This window comes from Lampetra planeri, chromosome 35, assembly GCF_965212315.1.
Source record: "Lampetra planeri chromosome 35, kcLamPlan1.2.h2, whole genome shotgun sequence".
Taxonomy (NCBI): domain Eukaryota; kingdom Metazoa; phylum Chordata; class Hyperoartia; order Petromyzontiformes; family Petromyzontidae; genus Lampetra; species Lampetra planeri.
In genome coordinates this window covers 2,612,778-2,634,416 of record NC_136141.1, presented here as the reverse complement: position 1 = coordinate 2,634,416, position 21,639 = coordinate 2,612,778, and the positions used below count along the sequence as shown (strand labels likewise).

The window sequence follows — 21,639 nt, the reverse complement described above, 5'->3', positions numbered from 1 at the left end:
GATGATGATGATGGGCTGAGTTTGTCCCTCCCCACTCAAACTTGGATTTTAACTTGGGACCCATCCTGCCCTAATTTACGTTTAAGTTTCAAACATTTGGACAGTAAGATATATATCAAAATCTAAATAAAACGACTTGAGTGCTCTCATTAGCGGCACCAAATTTAGAATTAACATTCTTTCATCGGTGCGCTCCACGCTCATTTGTCAAATCTGCACAATACTTTGCAGTTGCCTTACTTTTTAACTCAACTCTGAGCGTCTGGGATACAATCTGCTCTGTTGTTGTTGTTGTAATGGTGGTTGTGGTGGTGATGAAGCGTCATAAGCCGAGGCACGCTGTCTGATACGCATGGCAGAATTCCGACCCTCTCGACAGAATGCGACGTGTCTGCGGAGGGGGGAGTTGGGATGCCCGTGCCAATCTTGACAACGCTCGGCCAAAATCACCGGTGCAGTGGCAGACCCCTCAACCCAGCAGTGGAAGGTCACGAGTTTAAAATATCGGTCAGGGGTCAACTCCGCCCATCATCCCCGTGAGGTTGGTGAAATTAAAACTATTAATGTAGCAAACCATAAGTGGATGCGTTATGAATATCCTGGTCCTTCCCGCCCACTGTAAAAATGTGGAATTTCCATCGCTGGCTTGTGGCTGTTAATGCTGATGAGTACTTGTGGTGACAAACACTGCTGCGGACGATCAGAATTGGCGTTGGAGTTTACAGGGCGGTAATTAACGTGGAGATCGGCGTAGTCATAACTCTGGAATTGGGGCCAGATATGATTGGGGTTAGTGATAGGGTTGGGTCTTTCAATTGGGGGTATTGTGCACGACAGCACCACCCAGCACCTGTGATAAGCGTGGTTGGCTACGTACGGTGCGAAAGAAGTTCAACATGCGTACATACACGAGTAAGGCGTTCGTGCGATTTGACCGTGACGTGACGTTGAAGCTCTCAACCGATATTCGTTGACTATTTGGACACAATTTGACCCCCTGCCAAAACACGAGCCGGGCTCTCACGCGGGAGACGAGAGATGAATGGTGGTGGAATCACCGCTATGCACCAATTACACTGCCCAGCAAAAGTCTGCGGGCCAGAACTGCGCACAGAAGAATTAGCTATAGACGAGTGAAGACGTAGCGGCTGCCAATGTGACGGGCCGGCGATGACTTTCGTGAGAAGATGATAATGAGTCGCCCAAAATTGCCTCACGGCGAAAAACGAGTGCGCAAGTCGAAAATCCAGCGGTCTTTTCGCCACCGACGTTACACATGCGCACGTGCCAAGATTTCCACGTAACATTTGGCGCACGCAAAACAAAGGTGATTGGTTCGCCTCCGCGTGCCAGGAGCAGGAGAGAGGTCATTCCCGATGGGCTCGAAGTGTTTTTCACAAGTGGGTATGAGCACTTGTCATTGGCCGTTTCAGCGTCGCAGTGGTCAGTGGACGACGTCAGTTATTTTCGCGGGAAAGAGGGAACAATGTGGTGCACAAACCGAGTTCTAGAATATTTTTTTTAGATCAGGCTCGTGAGCAGGAGACAGTCGTCGTGACACTCTGAGGGGTTGGCGACTGCAACAGTCATGGAAAGAGGCCTTCTTCATCCAGCAGTGGATAGATCGCAGCCGATGATGGTGATGAACTGAGTCTTGTTTTATTACTCGGGAGTTTTGTTTTAGTCGTCGGTAAAAATGAAAACTAAGGTGTCTTATGCTCTTTTCGCGAAGCGATTTTTTTGTCTTTTTACGAGTTGTTTTAGAAGTCACACTGTCTCAATGATGCAGAGGAAACCGAAAATTTAGTAACGCGTGCTTTAAATACTGGGGTCCGCATAATTTTTGCAAAGATTTCATCTTTTTTTTTTAAGGACGAATTTTTTGTCGCTGACATGTTTTTGGCAACGTTTAACATATTTTTGGAAGACCCGGGCCACCGCTTCCTGTCGAAGTCACGCCAAACTGTACCGACTTTAGCTCTGGCTCCTGCTCATTCCTCGCATCATGAAGCTCCACCGAAAACCGCAAACAAATAAAACAGCCGGCGACATGACGAGGCAAACGCACAGGGAAGCGATCTGTCCGCCCGAAATGTCAACGCGTGATTGTGAAAATACGATTTTTTTTCTCGATGCCACGTGTGTTTTTGTTATCGACTTCGGAAAACCTGCCCTCCATCAACAGTGCTTGCTTACGGCCTGGCAATAACGGCTGTGCACATACGGCTTCGCGAAATATAAATACACGACACATATAAAAGACAGAGATCCCCCGCACAGCCTTGAACAGGCTTTTGGGGACAAGTGCTGTTAGTGAGCAGCACCTATGAAGGCCGGCACGGCACACGAGCGGGTGTGTGGCCAGCACCACCGCCCAGCCGCCTTTGTCTCCCGAGTGGTGATGTTTACAGACCGCACCATTTGAAGCTTAGTCGACCTAGGGGAGGCCCAGAACCCGTTCAGATAATCGTCACTGGTGTTGGCCGTGAGTGGAAATCGGCATCCTGGGTTTGTAGGACACCGCGTGAACCGGTGCACTATACACACACACATATGTATTGCCCTCTAAGTCACGGTCGTTGAGGGGGAAAATGTAACTCTTGCTTAAAAAGCCCTCAGAAGCTGCAAGCACCGTCGTGAACATTTTTTCCGCAAATTACACAAAGTACCCGATGGTCTGCATGTCACTCGATTTCACAATGGGAACGCGCAAGATCGTGGGAACCGAGGCGCGGACCGATCCGTCACCATGTTTCACAGCGTCGTTTGAAAGACTTCCCCTCCATCATGTCCAGTTTCCCAAGCAGCTGCCTCAAGTCTCTAATCTCCCCTACAAACTTTACCCTTGAACCTTCTCCAACTTACAAGTTTTAATACGTTCGTCCTCTTCCTCCATGTCACTTCCCCCCCCCCCTCTCTGCGTCCCCACGGTATTATTTTGGTGTTGTGTATTTTAGCTTTGAAGTTTGCTTTTCTTACCCCCCCCCACCCCTGCACCCCCCCCCCACCCAGCCTTAGAAACCACCACAAACCTTAGGGGAATGGAGCAAGTGCAGTCCCAGCTTGAGCACGTGAGTGATGGCCTCCGACGCCAAATTCACGGTGGACTCAGTGGCTCCCCCGTCTCCCTCCAGTCGCGTGGCAGGGAGATTCAGCACCTTCACGCGAGCACAGGGACACCATCTCCCCGTTTAGTGTCCCAGGCTGTCAGGGGCACAAGCATTGTCGGTGAGGACCTATTAACCCTTTCCCATTCCGAGGACGTACGTGTACGTCGTCAGTTTTAATCCTTCCGATTCCGTTCCGATGACGTACACTTACATCATCGGAACGGACGTACACTTACGTCACCGGAAGGGAATCGGAATAAAAACTAAAATAACTTTATCGGTCCATCTTCAGGTTGGAAGACGTACCGAGGCTTCCACAAGGCCTAGCGGGAGGGCGTGTGGAACAGTTTGGCGGCAGCGGGTTGGTGAAGACAGGGCGCATAGATGCGAGAGCATATCAGTACGGTACAACTATGGCTTTTCGCCGCACCGCCCTCTGCTGCCCATCACGTAGGCCCGCAGCCTGCAACAGCTATTTTATGCGTGGTTGTCGCCCGCCCAAGGCCTATCTAGGCCGGAGCGTTGCTTCGCTGCCTAGAGGCAATGCAATTGTGCGCATTCCGGGTGATTCGATCATGGGCTCGTGCAGGTAGCCCGAGGGAATTCTGAGCCCGCATTGTGAACGCCGTATTCTGACAGCAGGTCTCCAACTGGAAACATTTTCTTTTCCATTGAATGACTTTGAAAAAATTGTACGGACGTGTGTATAAGTTCACTGCAGATGTGTTTTTCTTTCCGTACGTGCTCTCTATAAATATATAAAGTGGACGGTGGAACCCAGCAGTGAACCTCACCAATGTCACGAGTAGGCTAGTATTTTCCTACATCACTGCTACATCAATCTCTTCGTACACTGAATGTCCTTTTATTAATTCGTTAATTCATTAATAAGCCAGGAATGTTAGCGCTCGCCTGTGAACCAGCGGTGCGGAGGCGAGGAGGGTAAGTGGATGACAGGGATATGAGAAACTCGCAAAAGCCACTGGGCGACACGGTGGCCAACAGACGACAGCACATCAGGTGGAATTACGAATGCATCTGTGCGGATCTTTGTGCGCTATTTCCTCGAACGTGTGAGATATCTCTGGGCATTCCAGTTTCCTCTCAAAAGCAAATGCTCTCTTTTAATTGGAATTGGCCAAAGATCCCAATGCAGAACCCTCCTGAAAAGAAGTCTTTAAATACAAGTGAAGCTTCTCTGGATAAAAAAGTTGTAAACATGTTAATTTTGACACGCTTAAGAATCCATCGGTGCCAATTTTCAGGTATGCTACCACAGTGCTGTTAATGTTTAGCACAGTGCACTTGCAATTCAAATGTTGTCGGTTTGATCTCATGGCACATTAGGTAAAACAGTGTCGACAAGAGGCATGGACATGTGATATGTGTATCCTTGCATGACTAACCTTTCATAATAAAGGTTTTTGGGTCAGATCGCGTTATTTATAAATGTGTCGTAACCCTCCACCACCCGACACGGCCAAACAGTAAAAAATGTGTCAAGTTTTTCAAAGGACAAAATAATTAACTTCTTTAGCCCACCGGTGTGTTGAAGAGAGAATCAACAGCATTTTAAAATTTGAGTACGACGTTTCACTGATAATTGAATTAAATGATGACGTCACCCTGATGCTGCTCTATTTAAGACTGGAAGCAACAGGAGAGCTTCACCATTCTTGCCCGATGAAGCTGATTGTAATTATCAGCGAAACATCGTACTCAAATTTTAAAATGATGTTGATTCTCTCTTTAACACACCGGTGGGCTAAAGAAGTGAATTATCTTGTCCTTTGAAAAACGTGACACATTTTTTACTGTTTGGCCGTGTCGGGTCGTGGAGGGTTACGACACATTTATAAATAACGTGATCTGACCCAAAAACCTTTATTATGAATAATATTGGTCTCGAAAACCTACTACGTGTTAAATTGATTACTAACCTTGGGGGGATAGCGCAGAGGTGGGGAAAGGGGGGCGCTGGGACCAGTGGTCTTGATTGGGGGGGAGGGGGGGGGCTATTGAACTTTTAGACATTCAAGCCAATTTCTCCCTGCTCACACAAGCGTATGTATGTATGTATGTTGAACTTCTTTCGCACCGTACGTAACGCCCATACCTGCCAGAACCACTGCTGAAAGAGCCTGTTGGGGAGGTCATGTGACACCACCACAATCTTGACTCCTTGCAGCAATGCCCTGGACGAGAAGTGAAGGGGGGTTGCGCAACAGTAATGCATTGCAACGCTCCTGACGGACGTGACACGAAGCCAGACGGGCAAAGTCAGCGGCAGAACCGGCGGAGCCGAGTGCCCATGCGCTCCCAAACGAGAATTTGGCAGTGCTACCCTCCATCGGAAAGCGACGCATTAATCGACACGTTATTAAAACAGAACAGTAAATTTCGATTTAAAGCTTTCGTGACTGCAGGGATTCATCTTCTTGGTTCTTTCGGTAAAGTCACGTAGAAGGGAAGTAATAAAATAATAAAAAGAAAAACATAAAACATAATAAAATATTGTTTTATTTTTATTATTTTATTACTTCCCTTCTACGTGACTTTACCGAAAGAACAGTAAATCGCAATGGTTATTTATGTATATAAGTAAGGCTCCATTGTCAATCCACTGCTGGATGAAAGCCTCCCCCAAGCTGTGTTGTTTGAGCGTACAGTACTTCACGACCTGCGGTGGTTGGCACAGGTTGCCGATAAGTGGGGGGGGGGGCTACATGGCCAGTTTCAGAAGTCACCAAGGCTAGCCATGGTCGGGAACCAAATATCATGACGCCACTGCCCCCGCCAGCTGCTTCAACACTTTACTTTTCGAAGCCAGTGATTGCAGTCGGCGCATTTGGTTACACAATCGTAGTAAAAAACACGTCAGCATGTTCAAATCCTGGCCAGGAGAATACCCGGCCATATCATCCGTCCGAGGTGGGTTGCTGCGAGTACCGCTCTGTAAAAAAAAGTCATCGAACGGAGAGACTGCTGCTCCCCGTGTGAGGAATGCTGAGGCTCTGCCACCTCTTGGGGACCACCAACAGAGAAGAGCGTTGCTCAATTCTCACTTGAGTGCGGAGGCATTCAAAATATTTATATTTTTTTCTTCACTCAACATTGTAACCCATCTTATTCATTCATATTTCACAACAGCCAAGTGACGCGGTTAGTCAAAGTGGGGGGGGGGGGGAGGCAACTTCATCCGCTCGGAGTGCAAACCCGGCGTGCATTTAATTCTGCGGACGTTGAGGCCGTGAGGACGTGAAGTCGGCTCCACTGCCACCACCGCCGCCGTGTCGATGCCCGCGCGCCGTGCACTCTCTCTCTCCGTCGCTGCCCCGTCCCCTACCTCTCCTCTCTCTGCTCCATGTCCCTGAGGTCCCTGAGGATGGCGTAGATGGACTCGCTCCCACACTGCACCGCTCGACAGACGGAGGACGATTTGAAAACCAAAATCAAAACACGCAAAAAACACGAGCAGCAAGGTCAGCAGAGGGCCGGGATGCCCACGGCCACGGCCGGTCACGCAGCCCGCCAGCATTTTCCTGTGTTTTGTTCGCCGAATGTTCTACTCCCAAAAATCCCCCCCTAAATTGGCATGGGACCATTGAGGACAGTGCAGGAAGCTGCCGTCAATTACTGTCAACTTATAGAATAGCGGGGGGGGGGGGGGGAGCAAGCTGTATGCTGTGTGATGTGAGAGCGGAATGATTAAGCCCAACGGCGAGTCGATTAAATCGTTACGATTTAGGGTTCTGCTTTAAGAAGCAATCGTTAACCTTAATTATTGCGTAAGCTGTTTTTTTTTTTATTGTGGTTGCCCTGTACGGCTCGCCGATGCGTCTCTGGGTCGTACGGTGCGTTGTCCGGCAAGACGTCCGACGTTTTACTCCACACACTGCGAGCTTCTTCAGCAGTAGCAATGAGCAGCCCGCGTTCGAGCCTATTACCTGCTGCTGAACCGGCAACGCCAACACCAGCAAGCAAGCAAGCAACGCTCGTATCGTCGAGAGAAATTGAGCTGCTCCATTCGGTTTCTTAAAGTAGCTCCCAGCACTTGGAGCAAAACGTCGGAGCTTGTGCCGAAGAACCCGTGGCACGACACGAAAAGACATCGGTGAGCAATTTCTTTTTCCTTAACGATGCGGCAGCCTTCCGGGGGCTAACCCGCCTCTGGTTTTATTCCTTAAAAGGAAGGCGCAACGCAGCAAAATACATTGCCCGCGTCTTCTAGGTGCACACCGAAGGCCGTGTGTCCGGGGCTGTGCAAATGTAATCTTTGTTAACAAGGGAAATGAACCGACTCTCAATTCACAATCAGTTACCCCATCGCAGTGCTCTCGTAAGCGGGCCGTTTAAAACGCACGGTAGTAACATTGCAGTGCCACGACTGTAGCGCTAGATCCGCGTGGCCAATTCTGACTTTAAAGCATTTTATGCGGCGGTCAATCTTGCGACAGACAACGCTGAAATGCCCTGGGCGAGGGGGGGCGAGAGGGGAGCAGTAGTCGGAGGGGAGTTGCGTCTTCCTCTAATATTGCAGGAAAGAGCCGCACAGGGGCAGTCAGCGTAGTGCTGAATCACCACCCGCTTGCTAGAGGCCCCCCATCCCCGCACTCTCACTACCCCCCCCCCCGCTCACAATTTTGTCGGTCTCGCGAGCGCTCGCCGCACGGCCCAGGACAAATATTTTTCTCACGGCGCCGCAAGGGGCTCTGACCTCGACGGTGTGGATGACGGCCGTCGGGTAGATGAGAAGCAGGCCATAGGCCGCCTCGCCCTGGTGGTGCTTGTGCAGTCGAGCAAACAGCCGCTCGTAATACTCTGGCCCCAGAGAAGGAGAGACAAACGGGAGGGAGGGAGGCCATTGCGGTAGACGCAGAAAGAGAGAAACAGCTCGCTCTCGGCACAGCGTAATTGTTATCGAGTTCCACGGTGCGTTAACCTTTCAGAGTTGTGGGTGGTGGTGGTAAAAGTAGTGTAGCGGTTAGCGCGCTGCGCTACGAACCCGGCGACCCGAGTTTGATTCCCGCTCACGGCGAATTCCAGTGACGATTATCTGAACCGGTTCCTGGGCCTTCCTTAGGTCGACTCAGCCTTAAATAAGTACCTGATCTGGTGTGTAAACATCACCCCTCCAGAGACAAAGGCGGCTGAGCGTGATGCTGGAAACCCACTCCCATCCCCTCGTGTGCTGTTTCGGCTCACTAGCAGCACTTGCTCCGACAGTCTGTTCAGGCTATACGGGGGCTCTTTGTCTTCGGTGCAAGTTAAATGCTTCAATCTGGCCAAAACGCGCATTTGCGTTGAGGTATTCCACCTTTCTCGAAAGCTCTTGGTGCAGAGTTCGGCTTAAGATCGCGGAGACGTATTGGGTTATCACAATTTAGCGCGCTGCGATCACGGTGTGCACATGTACAATGCATTTACAAATCTTAATAGTAATAAAATGTAAACAAACATATGCGCAGTCGTAGTCGACGGGATGTTAAACGGCCAGGGAGAGGAATGCATTGATGCACGACCCAGACTGCGTCCGCAGACTCGAATAAAGACGGCCACTGCATCGCGCGGTTTCAGATGCGCTTCTGCGGCCGTCTGGAACGCTCTTCCTTCCGATATAAGGAAGTTGCTGGAGCTATGCCCTTTTAAATAATCTAGATGAAAAATAACTTCTTTAGAACTGATGTTTGTGTTTAGTTTATTGTCCTTCTCCCGCAACACCGATTCGCACGGTTGGCTACATACGGTGCGAAATAAGTTCAACTTAGATACACACAAACTCTATGATGTCACGCGAATCCTATTTTTCCAAGATATTTCTCGTTTTATGTTCATAATTTATTTGTCTCATGGGTTCTGTTGTAACAACTGAATGCCTGAAGCACAGAATTCTGAGAGAACGTTTTACGCCACCATTTAAGGACATCAATTTTGCATCCTCACCACTTTGAAACTTGATACCAGCCAGAGGCTCATCGAGTGGTCCAAAAAGACTGAAATCGGGCGGAGATGGTTATGCCACAAAAAAAAACTGCCTTATGATCATCCCGGGGGGCGGTGTTGGCTGTGCTGCTGCACGTGCCCTGCTATCCAGCACGGTGAAGGCAGCAGCGTAGGTTGGTGGATCAAGGTAACAAATGTTGTGAAACTCCCTGTGGATGTCGTGGACATGCCGTACGTACCCTGGCTCGCCGGGAGAAGGCCGTGCAGCAAAGTGGGGATCAATATTATCCGTCCCTTCTGTGTGGGATAAAGCGTTGGCCCCTCACATTGGTGCGTCGGCGATTTCCTCCCAAAATTGTATAAACAGTGGCTGCCCTATGGATAACGTTGTGTCTACCGATGGAATTTCCACCACCGTCTCAGAGCTGTCAACAGAGGGTGTCGCTCCGTTGTTCTTTTGCGCAAAGAGCTCCAACTGGTGACAGATAATTCTAAGCATGGGGGAGCTGTGGGCGCAGTGGTTCGCGCACTGCACTGTGAACCCGGCGATCGGCGTTCGATTTCAAGGCCACGACGCACACCAGAGGAGAGTTACATCTGAACCAGTCCTGCAGCTCCCCCTTCACGAACACACGATGACCAGCGTGGTGACGTATGGTCAAACCATCCCCATGACTGAATGGTGTAAGGTAGGCTTCATCCAACAGCAGATTGACAAAGGGCTGTGAGTTATTATTTTATGTTTCATAAGTACGAGCATGGCTTTCGCAATGCACTGTCAAAATAATTAGCACGCAAACTTGCCATGAATGTCTGGAAACTGGTCCCAGACATTGTAATTAACACCACCGCATGAGTGAATACCGCCTTAGCGAACTCCAACATAAGCAACCTATTAATATTAATAACAGTCTGCATCGTAGGCAGGCACACAGCACACTCCCTGTTAAGGTCAATGCATGGTAATTATACCATGGGGAATTCAGGTTTCATGTTGTATTGGGTTTGTAAGTTGCAGTTTAACCATAAAATCCTTTACTGCCAATTTCTAAAGGGATTGTTTTCTGAACATTTCATATTTCATCACAATGTTGGTGGACATCTTCCAATGGATTAATAAAATGTTTTGTGCGCACAATTATCTACATTCCTATTTTACAATATCAAGCTTTATGAACATAATGCATTTTTTAACAGGACATCTGGGTGTTTGCTTCAGCGCTGCCAAATATTTCCCTGCAGATGATCCAACATTTGAGAGTGATTTACTGCCATCGCGATTACCGTATTAGTAAAAAATGCCTTGAAACGAGTTAAAAGCCGACTTTTGAGGCAATGCCCTCTTTCAGGTCACCTCCGAGGCGGAGCGTGTTTACGGCGCTTTAACGACGACCATAAAGTGCGGCACTTTTTGAGAATTGTGTTTCTTTTACAAACGCTGCAAATTTAAGTCTCCAAAGTTTTGTTCAATTTCGCAAGCGGTTGTTGTTGTTGTTTTGTGTGTGTGTGTGTTGAAACTTGAACGGTTACCATATTCCCGGTGCTATAAGCCCGGGCATTAATTTAAGATTAAGTTCAAATAGGCGAAGCCCATGTCAAGTTTAAAGTACTCTGACTGTATTCTCCAAGTTTCTTAAGGAAAAAATTCTAACATCTTTCACACTATACGTAGCCAACCATGCTGATCGAAGGTGCGGGAAGTAGTACATGATCCAGTAGTACTGTCCCTACGACTCTATGCAGGCCAGACTGAGAAAAACATTAACCCTTCACCGTTCCGAGATGCCTGTAAGTTGCAGGGTGGGTGTCCCGTTCACCCCTGAATCTCGGAATGCGCAAACGGCTCAACGTAAATTTTATTTAGAGAGGCGTAGCGCCGCTGTTTGTAAAGACGCCGTGCTCACCGCAGAGAACCGTGGCGACACGACCGCCGCACTCTGTGATAGCTGGCGCCAAACTGTGCCACGCGCCCTCCCGCATGGCTTTTCACTTCCGAATCAAACTCGTGCCGCACAACTAGTGACACCCAGACCAGGCACGTGCCTACGAGGGCTACTTTGTCTGTCGGGTGGCATCTTCATTTGCAGTCGGGTTTTGTAACAGCTGCGAGATGCCGCACAAAGAAGCAATTGCAAAGGTGACGTCACTGGCACCTGGTCATCATGAACTCTTGACCTTTGTTTAATCCCGCACCTCTGATTAGCACGGTTAGCTACGTACGGTGCGAAAGAAGTTCAACATATATACGTATTTACGTAATCCAGTGGTTCTCAACATATGTAGTATTGCAGCCTCTCAATCAAGGCCACTGGTCCCCCCCACTCCTCTCCTCCCCCTCCGCCCCCTCCAGAGGTCACAATACAGAGAGAGACCACACTTCCACTCCTCAGGTCTATGTGGTGTTAGTAAATCGTGTGGGCAATGTCATGTATCGGTGTTTTGTGTTCGGCATTTGTGCCATGTTGTGTATTTGCGTGTGGTGTTCGCAAGGCATTCGCGTCACAATGTGTATTAGTTTTGTCATCGCAACGGACGTTAACCCCTCCCCCCGCGCACCTCCGATTAGCACGGTTGGCTACGTACTGTGCGAAAGAAGTTCAACATGCATACATTTCTCCTGCACGATATCCATACCGCAGCCTGCGTGCCCTCGGTTTTCCTCCACGACCCCCCCTCCCCCCCCATTTCCTCCCCCCGAAGTCGAGAACCGCTGGTTTAATCGGCCACTTGCTGCCTGCCCACCGTGAGCAGGGCGCTGCGTGTACCTGCAAGCTCCCGCTTGTCCGCCAGATCTGGGTGGAGCTGTCCCACATATATCAAGCGGTGCAGCAGCGACTTCTGCCAAAACAAACAGGGTGAAGATACAAAATAAAAATCACGATGATGATCTACGATTAAAACACGGACACACAGACGACGCTTTGTGAAAAAATGTGTGTGGGCCCTGCAATTACACTGGCATTTGAATTGCACATCTGTTTCAAATAATGGCCATTAAAGTATTAAAAGTGTGATTCCAAAAGCCACTTAAACCTGAAAACTATTTTTTATTTTACCAGGTAAGGCTCAATGAGATACGTAGCTCTTTCTCAGTAGTGACTTGGCCACAAATGATAGCTCAACGAAGTGGCTTATCACATGGAAACGTATAACAGCCAAACACTCTAAACGTATGTTTCTAAATGTGCAGGCGTCAGGGTTTGGATTGACCCCACGACCTCCTGCATACCAGGTGAGGTAGTGAACATCTTGCCACTGTGGTGCCACTTGATACGCTTATCGGGAATTGTCGGCCGTAGATGATGGCTTTTAAGAAAAAGCGTGGCAGTATAACGTGTAAATGCTCTTCCTTATGTGAACAAAGCCGGATTAATCCATCAAGAGTGAAAGTGTTTAACTATATTATTTACGAATCATAAGATGAGAATGTACTATAGCTGTACAATACATTGAATGTACTCCAGTATATGTGTGCAGGAAATCCTTAAGGACTCCAAAGTCTTTTTTAGGAGGGTCCAGCCACATCGCAAGTTTGTATAATCCCATTAATGAGTGTCTGACGTTGTGTGGGAGTACCCCGAGACAATTACGTAGATAAAGATCCCCCATATAGCGTGTAACAGACTGTTGGGGCAAGTGCTGTTAGCGAGCACCTATTAAAGCCGGAATGGCACACGGGAGGGGGGGGGGCTAGCACCACGCCTGACCGCCTTTGTCTCCCCAGTGCTGATGTTTATACACACCGAACCAGGTGCTAATTTAAGTCAGTCGACCTAGGGGAGGTCCAGAACAGGTTCAGGTAATCGTCACTGGTGTTGGTCGTGAGTGGAAATGGAACTCGGGTCGCCGGGTTCGCAGCGCACGCACACACGCACACACATATGGGGAGGTAACACTTTTAAAAGCTTTCCACAGATTCAAAATCCCATTGTTGTACATGACCACCCTAAACCTACAACACCTAGCATTCCCAGGAATATCTCACAGCCGAGTGATAACTAGGCTTAAACCCTACTTGCTTCCAAGATCCGTCGAGATTGGGCGCATTCCAAAGGTGATTTGGAAATCTAAGTGCTACTGACAACACTCAGCCGAAAAGACACGCGCGACTCTCAGTACTCGTACTGTGGTACCAGGGCATCATTTCAGCCGGGTTAACGACTTGGGAAAATAATTCCACACCCAAGACATCACACCACACACACATACCTCTCCTTACGACTGTGGCTACACGTCACGACTTTCCACGGCGAACGCTTAGCGAGAAATTGAAACCCGTCGCGGTGTTAGAGATGGAGAGCAGGTTGGGGAGGAGAAATGCTTCATTTAGAATGGAAAAAAAAATCTGAATATATCGACCGGACGCCATTGTCTGAGAGGGAAGCTCGACGAAGGACGTTCTGGAAGGGAGGTGGTTGAGAAGGAGGCCATAGGCAGAGAAAGTTTGAGGCCGTTTAACGACTTGAAGGAAGGGGGACGTACAGTGAAATGAAGGAGGAGGCTCAAGATGGGACAGCGTCGAGTGAGTTTTTTCTTATATCACAGTTGCTGAGCGCAGTTCCCTAAAATGCCACGTGGCCAACAGCAAACGTCACTCTTGAAGTTGCAAGAGACAAGTCTTCATACGTTCCTTGATTCGAACGATGTTGCTATAAGAACTGGCGAAGCAGAGACGATGGGAAGGGAACTCCAACGTCGAGCAGCGCGAGGGGAAGAGGCAGGAAGAGAAGGGCAGTGCGGTGGTCGACTTCGATCGAGGTGACAGGGAGCAAGTCTGGCAGACCCACTTCCTCAAAACGGGTGAATAAAAGCAGAGTCGCCGTGGCAGTAGCCTTAGAAGAGTGACAAGGAGGTAAACCGAGCCAAAGATCTTTAGTTATCGGCCAATTAGCAGAGAACTCAAGCTGAACTATAGAGAAGTTTTACAAAGCGGGCGGTGGTGGTGGCGGCAGCGGTGGTGGTGTTGGGGCAGGCTGCTCGCACACCGCCTCGCTGCCTTGAGCCCGGAGGGCACGCCGTTCCAGTAGTCGCTCGTACAGGTTACCCCTGGGCGCCGCTGGGGCCACAGGGGCGGCGTGGTGGTCCCGCGGTGGCGGCTTCGTTGGCTTGTGAGCCATGGCGGTGGCGGACGGTGACAGTGGAGGAGCAGGAGGATGATGATGATCAGCAGGAGGAAGGCTCGTTTTTGTAAAGTCCTTCTTGTAAGCGTGCGTGCATGCAGAACTGAAGTCGCTTCCAACCGTACAGCCGACCACAAACTCTTCAATGAGGATTTGTTGACTCCGAACAAAGTTGCTTCGAGTTGCCCGACCCACGCACAACTTTATTCCCACGGGTGTTGCACCCTTAAGATGAATGGAGCAATGCGGATTAAAGCAACAACAACAAAAAACCCTATCGCCTTGTTGGGATGCCGGGGGGGGGGGGGACGTTGGATCGTGTAACTTCAACTTAACACTGCCGTGCGTGTCAATTCCAAGTCGCCGACTTTCGTGTAATGAGACCTGACTGAGTTGGGGACCAGCAGCCCCCGTTTTTTTGTTTTGTTAACAGTGCAAACAAAGGCCGCCGCCACCACCTGTGTGTGTCTGTTGTACATAGTGACCGCTTGGCAGGGCTTGTGTGGGTTGAGCTTGTGCTTTCATGCGGCACAACGGTCACACAGAAGAGCGGACTACCTCGAGTGCCTGCTGGTGTGCTCTTGACTGTGCAGGTGTGTTGTGTATATTTGTAGTGTGAATAAGAGGTTTTTTTGGGGGGGGTTAGATCGCGTGAATATAAATGTGTCGTTAAGCCCACCACCACCCGACACGTTCGATTAATAAGGTTTGTCACGTAAATAAAACGTGACAATTCGACACGATTACAGCACACCGGTGTGTGGGAAAGTATACCCACAACATTTAGGCGATTTGCCAATCAGATGAAGCTGGTTGTAACAAGCGAAACGCCAAACTCAAATTGTAAACGTTGTGGGTTTACTCTCCAACACACCTGTGTGCTGAAGTAGTAACTAATTAGCACCCTTTGTTTACGTGACAAACCTTAATTGGATGTGTACGGTGGTGGCAGGTTTAACGACACATTTATATGTACGCGATCTAACTGAAAAACCTCTTATGCCTCCGTGTTAAACAAACTATATGTAGTGTGTATGTGAGTGGTAGTACAGCGGTTAGCGCAATGCGCTACAAACCCAGGGGATCCGAATTCAATTCCTGCTCACGGCCAACATCAGTGGCGATTATCTGAACCGGTCCTGGGCCTCCCCTAGGTCGACTCAGCCTCAAATGAGTATCTGGTGCGAAATCTAAACATCACCACTGGGGAGAAGAAGGCGGTCAGATGTAGTGCTGGCTACACCATCCTCTTGTGTGCCATTCCGGCGTTCATAGGCGCTCGCTCACAGAAATTACCCCAACAGTATGTTAAGGCTATAGGGGGAAACTTTGTCTTTGTGTGGATATTTTCTGTCACAGATGGTCTGGCATGCGTATAAACCAGTGCTAATACTCCCATCGCCTCCCTTCTTTAGCCTTTATTAACTAACCACTCAATTATTATATTTGGCCTGCGCCCAGATAATCCTGAATGCGCTCTCCATGCCTTGCCATAACTTGGAACACGAGCAAAAGTTGAGCCTGCTTAATTACTTCCAAGGGAGATCTCGCCTGATTAGAACAGGGATTGTAGGCTTGGACTGCAAGATGGGCAGATGTTAATAGAGAAAATTATTGAATTGATCTGTGCGGAACTTTCAATGCGTGTTGTGTGCGGTGGGTTTTCTCCCAAGCCCTCCAGTTTCCTGCCACGTGAAACCAAACTACAATTCACGTAATTGGGAAAACCTGCAAATGTGCCACGAAACGTGCAACGTTGGGCCTGACGTTGGCCCAACGTTCCACGTTTACAGGGGTAGCAGCAGCAGGAGCCACCTGAGAAAAAGTCGCAGGACTCCATGAGGCTTTCCTGGACATCTGTGAAATACTGGACGTCTATGAAAAAGAGCTTTGATAGCTCATCGATTCCTCCAGTATAAATACATATTCTGACCCTGATTCCTGGTTAAGGGCATTATCACTGCGTATGTTTTCAGCGTTTTTGCAGTCCTTGAAACTAACCCATCCATGTGTTATTTTGGCTTGTACCAAAGTTGTGTTTGGCGTCATGTCTGACGTTTCGCTGCACGTGTTGGGTGGGACGCACCCCACCTCCCATCACCCTGAACGTGCCCCCTATCTCGTCAACAGATCTCGGAAGACGAGCGAAACGTCGGTTACGCACATCGGAGAGAACGGTACGGTCATTACGTGCGTGGAGTACGTGACTCACATGCGTGGTTTGTTTTTCCTACTCTTCGTTTTCTTTCCCTCCCGCTGATGTGTGTTTACACGCGACCTCCCCAGAGTAAACACGTTGTTCAACGGCGACTCAAGATAGCCCGGTGGATTAATAGGGCTTGATAATAATCATCACCGGCCAAGTTTAGTGAAAGGCAATTTTGGTCCATTTTCTCCAAATGCAGAACAGCATTGAGGGGTAGAGCGGTGGTGCCGTGGTTAGCGCACCGCAAATGTGGGTGGTCACGTGGAACAGAGATAGTGCATTGGCCGCTGGTTCACAGGGGCTCACGGTTTTTCTTCCAGCGGCCGCCCTGATCAATACTGCGGCTTTATTAGGTGACCAGAGAATATATATTTCTCGTGCAGTATAGGAGCCGTCTGTTTCCCAGTGGACATTAATGATCTTAATGGCGTCGTTCGCAAGAGTAGGCCTTTGTATGTCGGAGTCATGGTTCAAATTTGCTTAGTAAAATAAATAGCTGCAGGTTACTGAATTGGGATTATAGAGCAATAATCGTTGTCCCCTCCTGCTAAGACCTGACAGGACTCACCAGAAAAAGAGCAATGAGACTCAGTGAGGCTTTCCTGTTTAAAGGATCAGAGTAACAATAATAATAATGGACGCGGTGACCTGAGTTTCAAATACCGGCCACAGATAACATCAATGGCCAGCTATCCGGGTCAATCCCGGACGGGTGGCAACCTTTCGTGGTGGATGATTGAGTGGGTGAGTGAATCAGTGGATGCATGAAGTGGATGAGTGGGTGAGAGAGTGCTGGGGTTGACACTTTTCCCACAAACCAACCGGGACATATTTCTCAATAAGCCTCGGTCAGGGGTTGGCACCAAAAATAACAAGAAGAGACATTTTTGTTATTCCGAATTAAAACCTGTCAACCCATACGGTTTAGCCGTAATCTTGTAAGGGAAATTTAGTTTTCAAGTCCATACGGCCGTTCCAATACGGGTAAAAAAACGTTGTCTATTTGTTTGTTTCTCCCTTGTGATGGGACTTTGTAGGATACACGTTGAGATGTATAAGGGGCACGGGGTGACCAATAAGGTCTGAATTGGTCTGTAATAAAGTAGGGGACACTGATAAGGCAGTGACAGGTTTTCATAAACTCGGTGTTCAATCTCGGAATTCGCACAAAGCTTCGGAGCGCTTAACACGCAAGCCCCTTAAGTGGAGGTTAGCAAGCCTGTTGTAAAACCGGGCGAGTTATATTTTAAAGACGCGATTTAAAACAAAGAGTAAGAGACCCACATCCCCCCCCCCCCCTCCTCGTGGACCGATGTACACAGCTCAGTTAGGCTGACCGGAATGCGAATTCGGTAATAAAAAAAACACTCAATAGTTCATCTTCTTAGCTCTTTCGATAAATTCACGTAGAATGGAAATAATAAAATAATAAAAAGAAAACATAATAAAATATTCTTATTTTACTATTATTTTATTATTTCCATTCTACGTGACTTTACCGAAAGAACCAAGAAGATGAATCCCTGCAGTCACGAAAGCTTTAAATCGAAACTCAATAGTTCATGAAGCCGAAATGCAGTGATGGTGAATATGAGACGACGGCGGTGTTTGCTTCCCGGCACTGAAACTACGGGAAAGAGAAGAGAGGACGTTGATGCTTAACAATCGGCGATGTTTGTGTGTGTATCTTATGATTTAAAGCTTTCGTGACTGCAGGGATTCATCTTCTTGGTTCTTTCGGTAAAGTCACGTAGAATGGAAATAATAAAATAATAAAAATAAAACATAATAAAAGAATACATTTATTATTTTATTATGTTTTATTATTATTTTATTATTTCCATTCTACGTGACTTCACCGAAAGAACCAAGAAGATGTGTTTATCTTGTTGGGAGCCGCGTGCGTTGTGCGTTATGCGTGTGCGTTGTGTGTGTTCGTGTGTTCGTGCGATCTGATCGACCGGGAGTGAGTGAGAGTGTGCGCGCGTGTGTGTGTGTATCCTGTACAGTTCGAGTTGACCTTCACGGACCTGGTTCAATGGTCTGAGCCGCTCTTGAAGAACCGTCAACAAAGTCGCCGCTCGGGGCTCGCCCTCACGCATCACCGCCACCTCCTCCGCCGCCATTGCGCAGCGGACGGGGCCGCCGCCGCCGCGTCGTTGCCATGGCGACGACGACGCGGCGGCGGCAGCCATAGCAACCGCGTCGGCCCTTACCGGGTTACAAACCTAAATTTTTATTTTAAGCTTTTGTGACTGCAGGGATTCATATTCTTGGTTCTTTCGGTAAAGTCACGTAGAAGGGAAATAATAAAATAATAAAAATAACAATTATCACATGAGAATTGATTATTGTTTTATATATTTTTAATATATAAAACAATAATCAATTTTCCCTCCCTCTCACTCGCTCACTCACCCACTCACCAATTTACCCACCCAATTACGCACTCACTCGCTCACTCACTCACCAATTTACCCACCCACTCACTCACCCACTTGCTCACTCATCCACTCACCAATTTACCCACCCAATTACGCACTCACTCGCTCACTCACTCACCAATTTACCCACACACTCACTCACCCACTTGCTCACTCATCCACTCACCAATTTACCAATCCACTCACGCACTCGCTCACTCACTCACCAATTTACCCACCCACTCACTCACCCACTCACTCGCCCACTCGCTCGCTCACTCGCCCACTCACTCGCTCACTCACACACTTGCTCACTCATCCACTCGCCAATTTACTCACCGACCCATTCACCAATTTATCCACCCATTCACTCACCCACTCACTCATCCACTCTCCAATTCACTTTCCCCGCTCACTCTCCCCCTCGCTCAGAAGCAGCTGGGTAAACAGCCAGAAATAGGTGGGGGATAAAGGCCAGTTTAAAGATGTGAGATTTCAAGACAGACTTACATATTGCTAATCACTGATTGTCTTATTAGCAAAGCGTTACAACGCTTGGGAGCTGCACTGGCAAAAATCTGATCACTCACCGACTCATCCGCAAGACAGACTTGAATATCTCTCTAACGATTATGATCGTCTTATTAGCAAAGGCACAGCGTTCAAAAGATTGGGAGCTGTTCAGTGGCAAATCCCGATCACCCCAGTAGTGCTTAGACGTACTCCTCGGAGTACTTAGAAGAGGGCGATCCTAAGATCTCAGGGACCACGTTGGAGTTTAAGAATGGATCAGTTCCTGTAAATATTACGGGGCTAACCCATTGAGAGCCTTGCTGTTGCCGCTGCTGCTGCTGCTTCGTTCGCAGTGGTGTACAAACACAAATTATTTTGTGTAACAAAAAAACCCTCCACAATACATTCCGTGTCAATAAAACCGTAGCCTTAAAATAAGATATATATACTGTATATATTAGGTGAATATGAAACCTTTGGACCACAATGGACCTATGGTTCCAACCAAATGCCAATGTTGGGCCAACGTTGGAATGTTGATTGGGTAATACGTGTCTCTGGTTTTCATTTTTTATTACTGCGTGGCTATTAACAGCACGAACCTACCAGTAAACCTGCCAACGTTGAGCTAATATTGGCATGTGGTTGGGACTCTTGAACCAACGTTGGTCCTAAGTTGGCCCAACATTCCACGTTTACTTGGGCCCTCTACAGGGACATGTCCACCGAGGTGGACTGCTTTGATCAGGGTGCCATTATTATTAAGGGGAGACGGGGGGGGGGATGATTTTCCTGGCTCTGGATTTTCTTTTTGTGTCCAATGGGACTGCATTATCAGTTGTTATCCCTTGGGGTGCAATAATGGTTGTCTTGACTGTCGATGAATATCGATATCGGTCCAGGGGGGCGGGGAGTTGCTTGTGTTGAAATGATGCGCTCCCAGAAGGCAGTGTGGTTGATGTGATGTGTAACAATTTTTTTTTATGATACGTGAAGGGACAGATATGCGATTTAAGGAGGCAAATTGTCCGCTTAATGAATGTGTTACTTATGTTCTCCACAACGACGCTCGTGTTTATCTTGGTTTGCGACAGTGCCAAGGTTGAGTACTTTAATCACGCAATAAGAAAGTATTTAAATACGGTACCTAAATTGCAGTCGGCAACTTCACAGAACACGCATATGGACTGTGAACTATGTATACTGAGGAGCAATTGTTGCTTTGATCATGCACATTTCGGAAATTTGTTACACAATCGTTGTTTAATATATACATATATACAATCTTATTCTATTTCGTGTAAAAAAAAGACCTTATGCTAATATAGTGGGAAATAGATGTGTGATTCAGATCTAACCTACTGTACTCAGAGTTATACTTTGGACTCAAATATCAGAGCGTATGGTTTGTTTTCATGCCCTGTTAAAGCACGGATGTTGTGTGGACACAGCCACCAAACGTCCAACGACCGTTTGCTTTGTCTGCAGAGCTAAAACAATATTTTGTGCTAATCCAGTAGTGCATTACGCGGACCTATGGGAAGTGATATATTATCGTGCTGTGTGCTTTAAAATATGGACCAAATAAGATGGTCAAACGAATGGTGGGTGCTTTAGTAAAGTTTTTAAAACCTCTTGTGCGTTAAAAATATATGTATAGTATCATATGCTGAACATGATTTTGATTTTCTGTGATGGTCGTGTTGTAGCTGTCTCTGGTCATACATATTTCAAGTGATCATTTCCCAAAGTCTACAATGTGGATCAAGCGTGAACAATGGGACAATTATCACGTGATCCTTATGGCGGTACCCCGGGGTACCAAATAATACAAACTGGCCGAGGCAATTAAATATTTTATTTCTGTTATCGAAAAATGCAACTTTGCACCGTGTACAGCTCGTCGAGATGAGCCGATTGCCGCATCGCCGACCATCAACACAGACTAAAAATGACTGCATCACGGACATTATGCGAGAGCCGGGGTACTATGGTACCCCGGGGTACCGCCATAAGGTTCACTTACAGAATTGTATTCAAACTCTCCACTCATCTCAACGGGCGTTTATCACGTCACGTCCACCCCACTTGTTCATCTCCCACCACAGGATGAACCCCTCCTCAAAGGGCGTACACTCCACCACACAGTTTTCAAAAGATGCACACGCTGTCTCGGTTACCCTCGAAGTAAAACACTAATTGTAGCGCCACTTATATTGGATTTCAATCACGCAGAATTTTAATTAATTGCACTGCATGACATTGGGGGGGGGGGGGGGTTGAGCAAATGATCATTTTTCTGATTGAAATTCTATTTCAATTTA

At 47.9% G+C, this 21,639-nt stretch overlaps 1 protein-coding gene across 3 annotated transcripts in view; it reads right to left on the bottom strand.

The window, feature by feature from the left end:
- Window positions 1–18,575, bottom strand: part of TEX47 (testis expressed 47) — a 28,643-nt gene extending 10,068 nt beyond the window's left edge. For 2 of the 3 annotated variants that reach the window (XM_078610921.1, XM_078610922.1), the window contains exons 1-6: window positions 18,410–18,575; window positions 11,819–11,891; window positions 7,828–7,931; window positions 6,457–6,521; window positions 5,227–5,305; window positions 3,033–3,158 (exon numbers count right to left, since the gene is read on the bottom strand). In XM_078610921.1, coding sequence (XP_078467047.1) covers window positions 3,033–3,158; window positions 5,227–5,305; window positions 6,457–6,521; window positions 7,828–7,931; window positions 11,819–11,891; window positions 18,410–18,574 — 612 coding nt within the window. In that variant the 5' untranslated portion in view covers window position 18,575. Of the gene's footprint in view, window positions 1–3,032; window positions 3,159–5,226; window positions 5,306–6,456; window positions 6,522–7,827; window positions 7,932–11,818; window positions 11,892–14,038; window positions 14,501–18,409 lie in introns of those variants that run through there. The other variant, XM_078610923.1, reaches the window with a different exon arrangement.
- Between the last annotated feature and the right edge of the window lie 3,064 nt (window positions 18,576–21,639).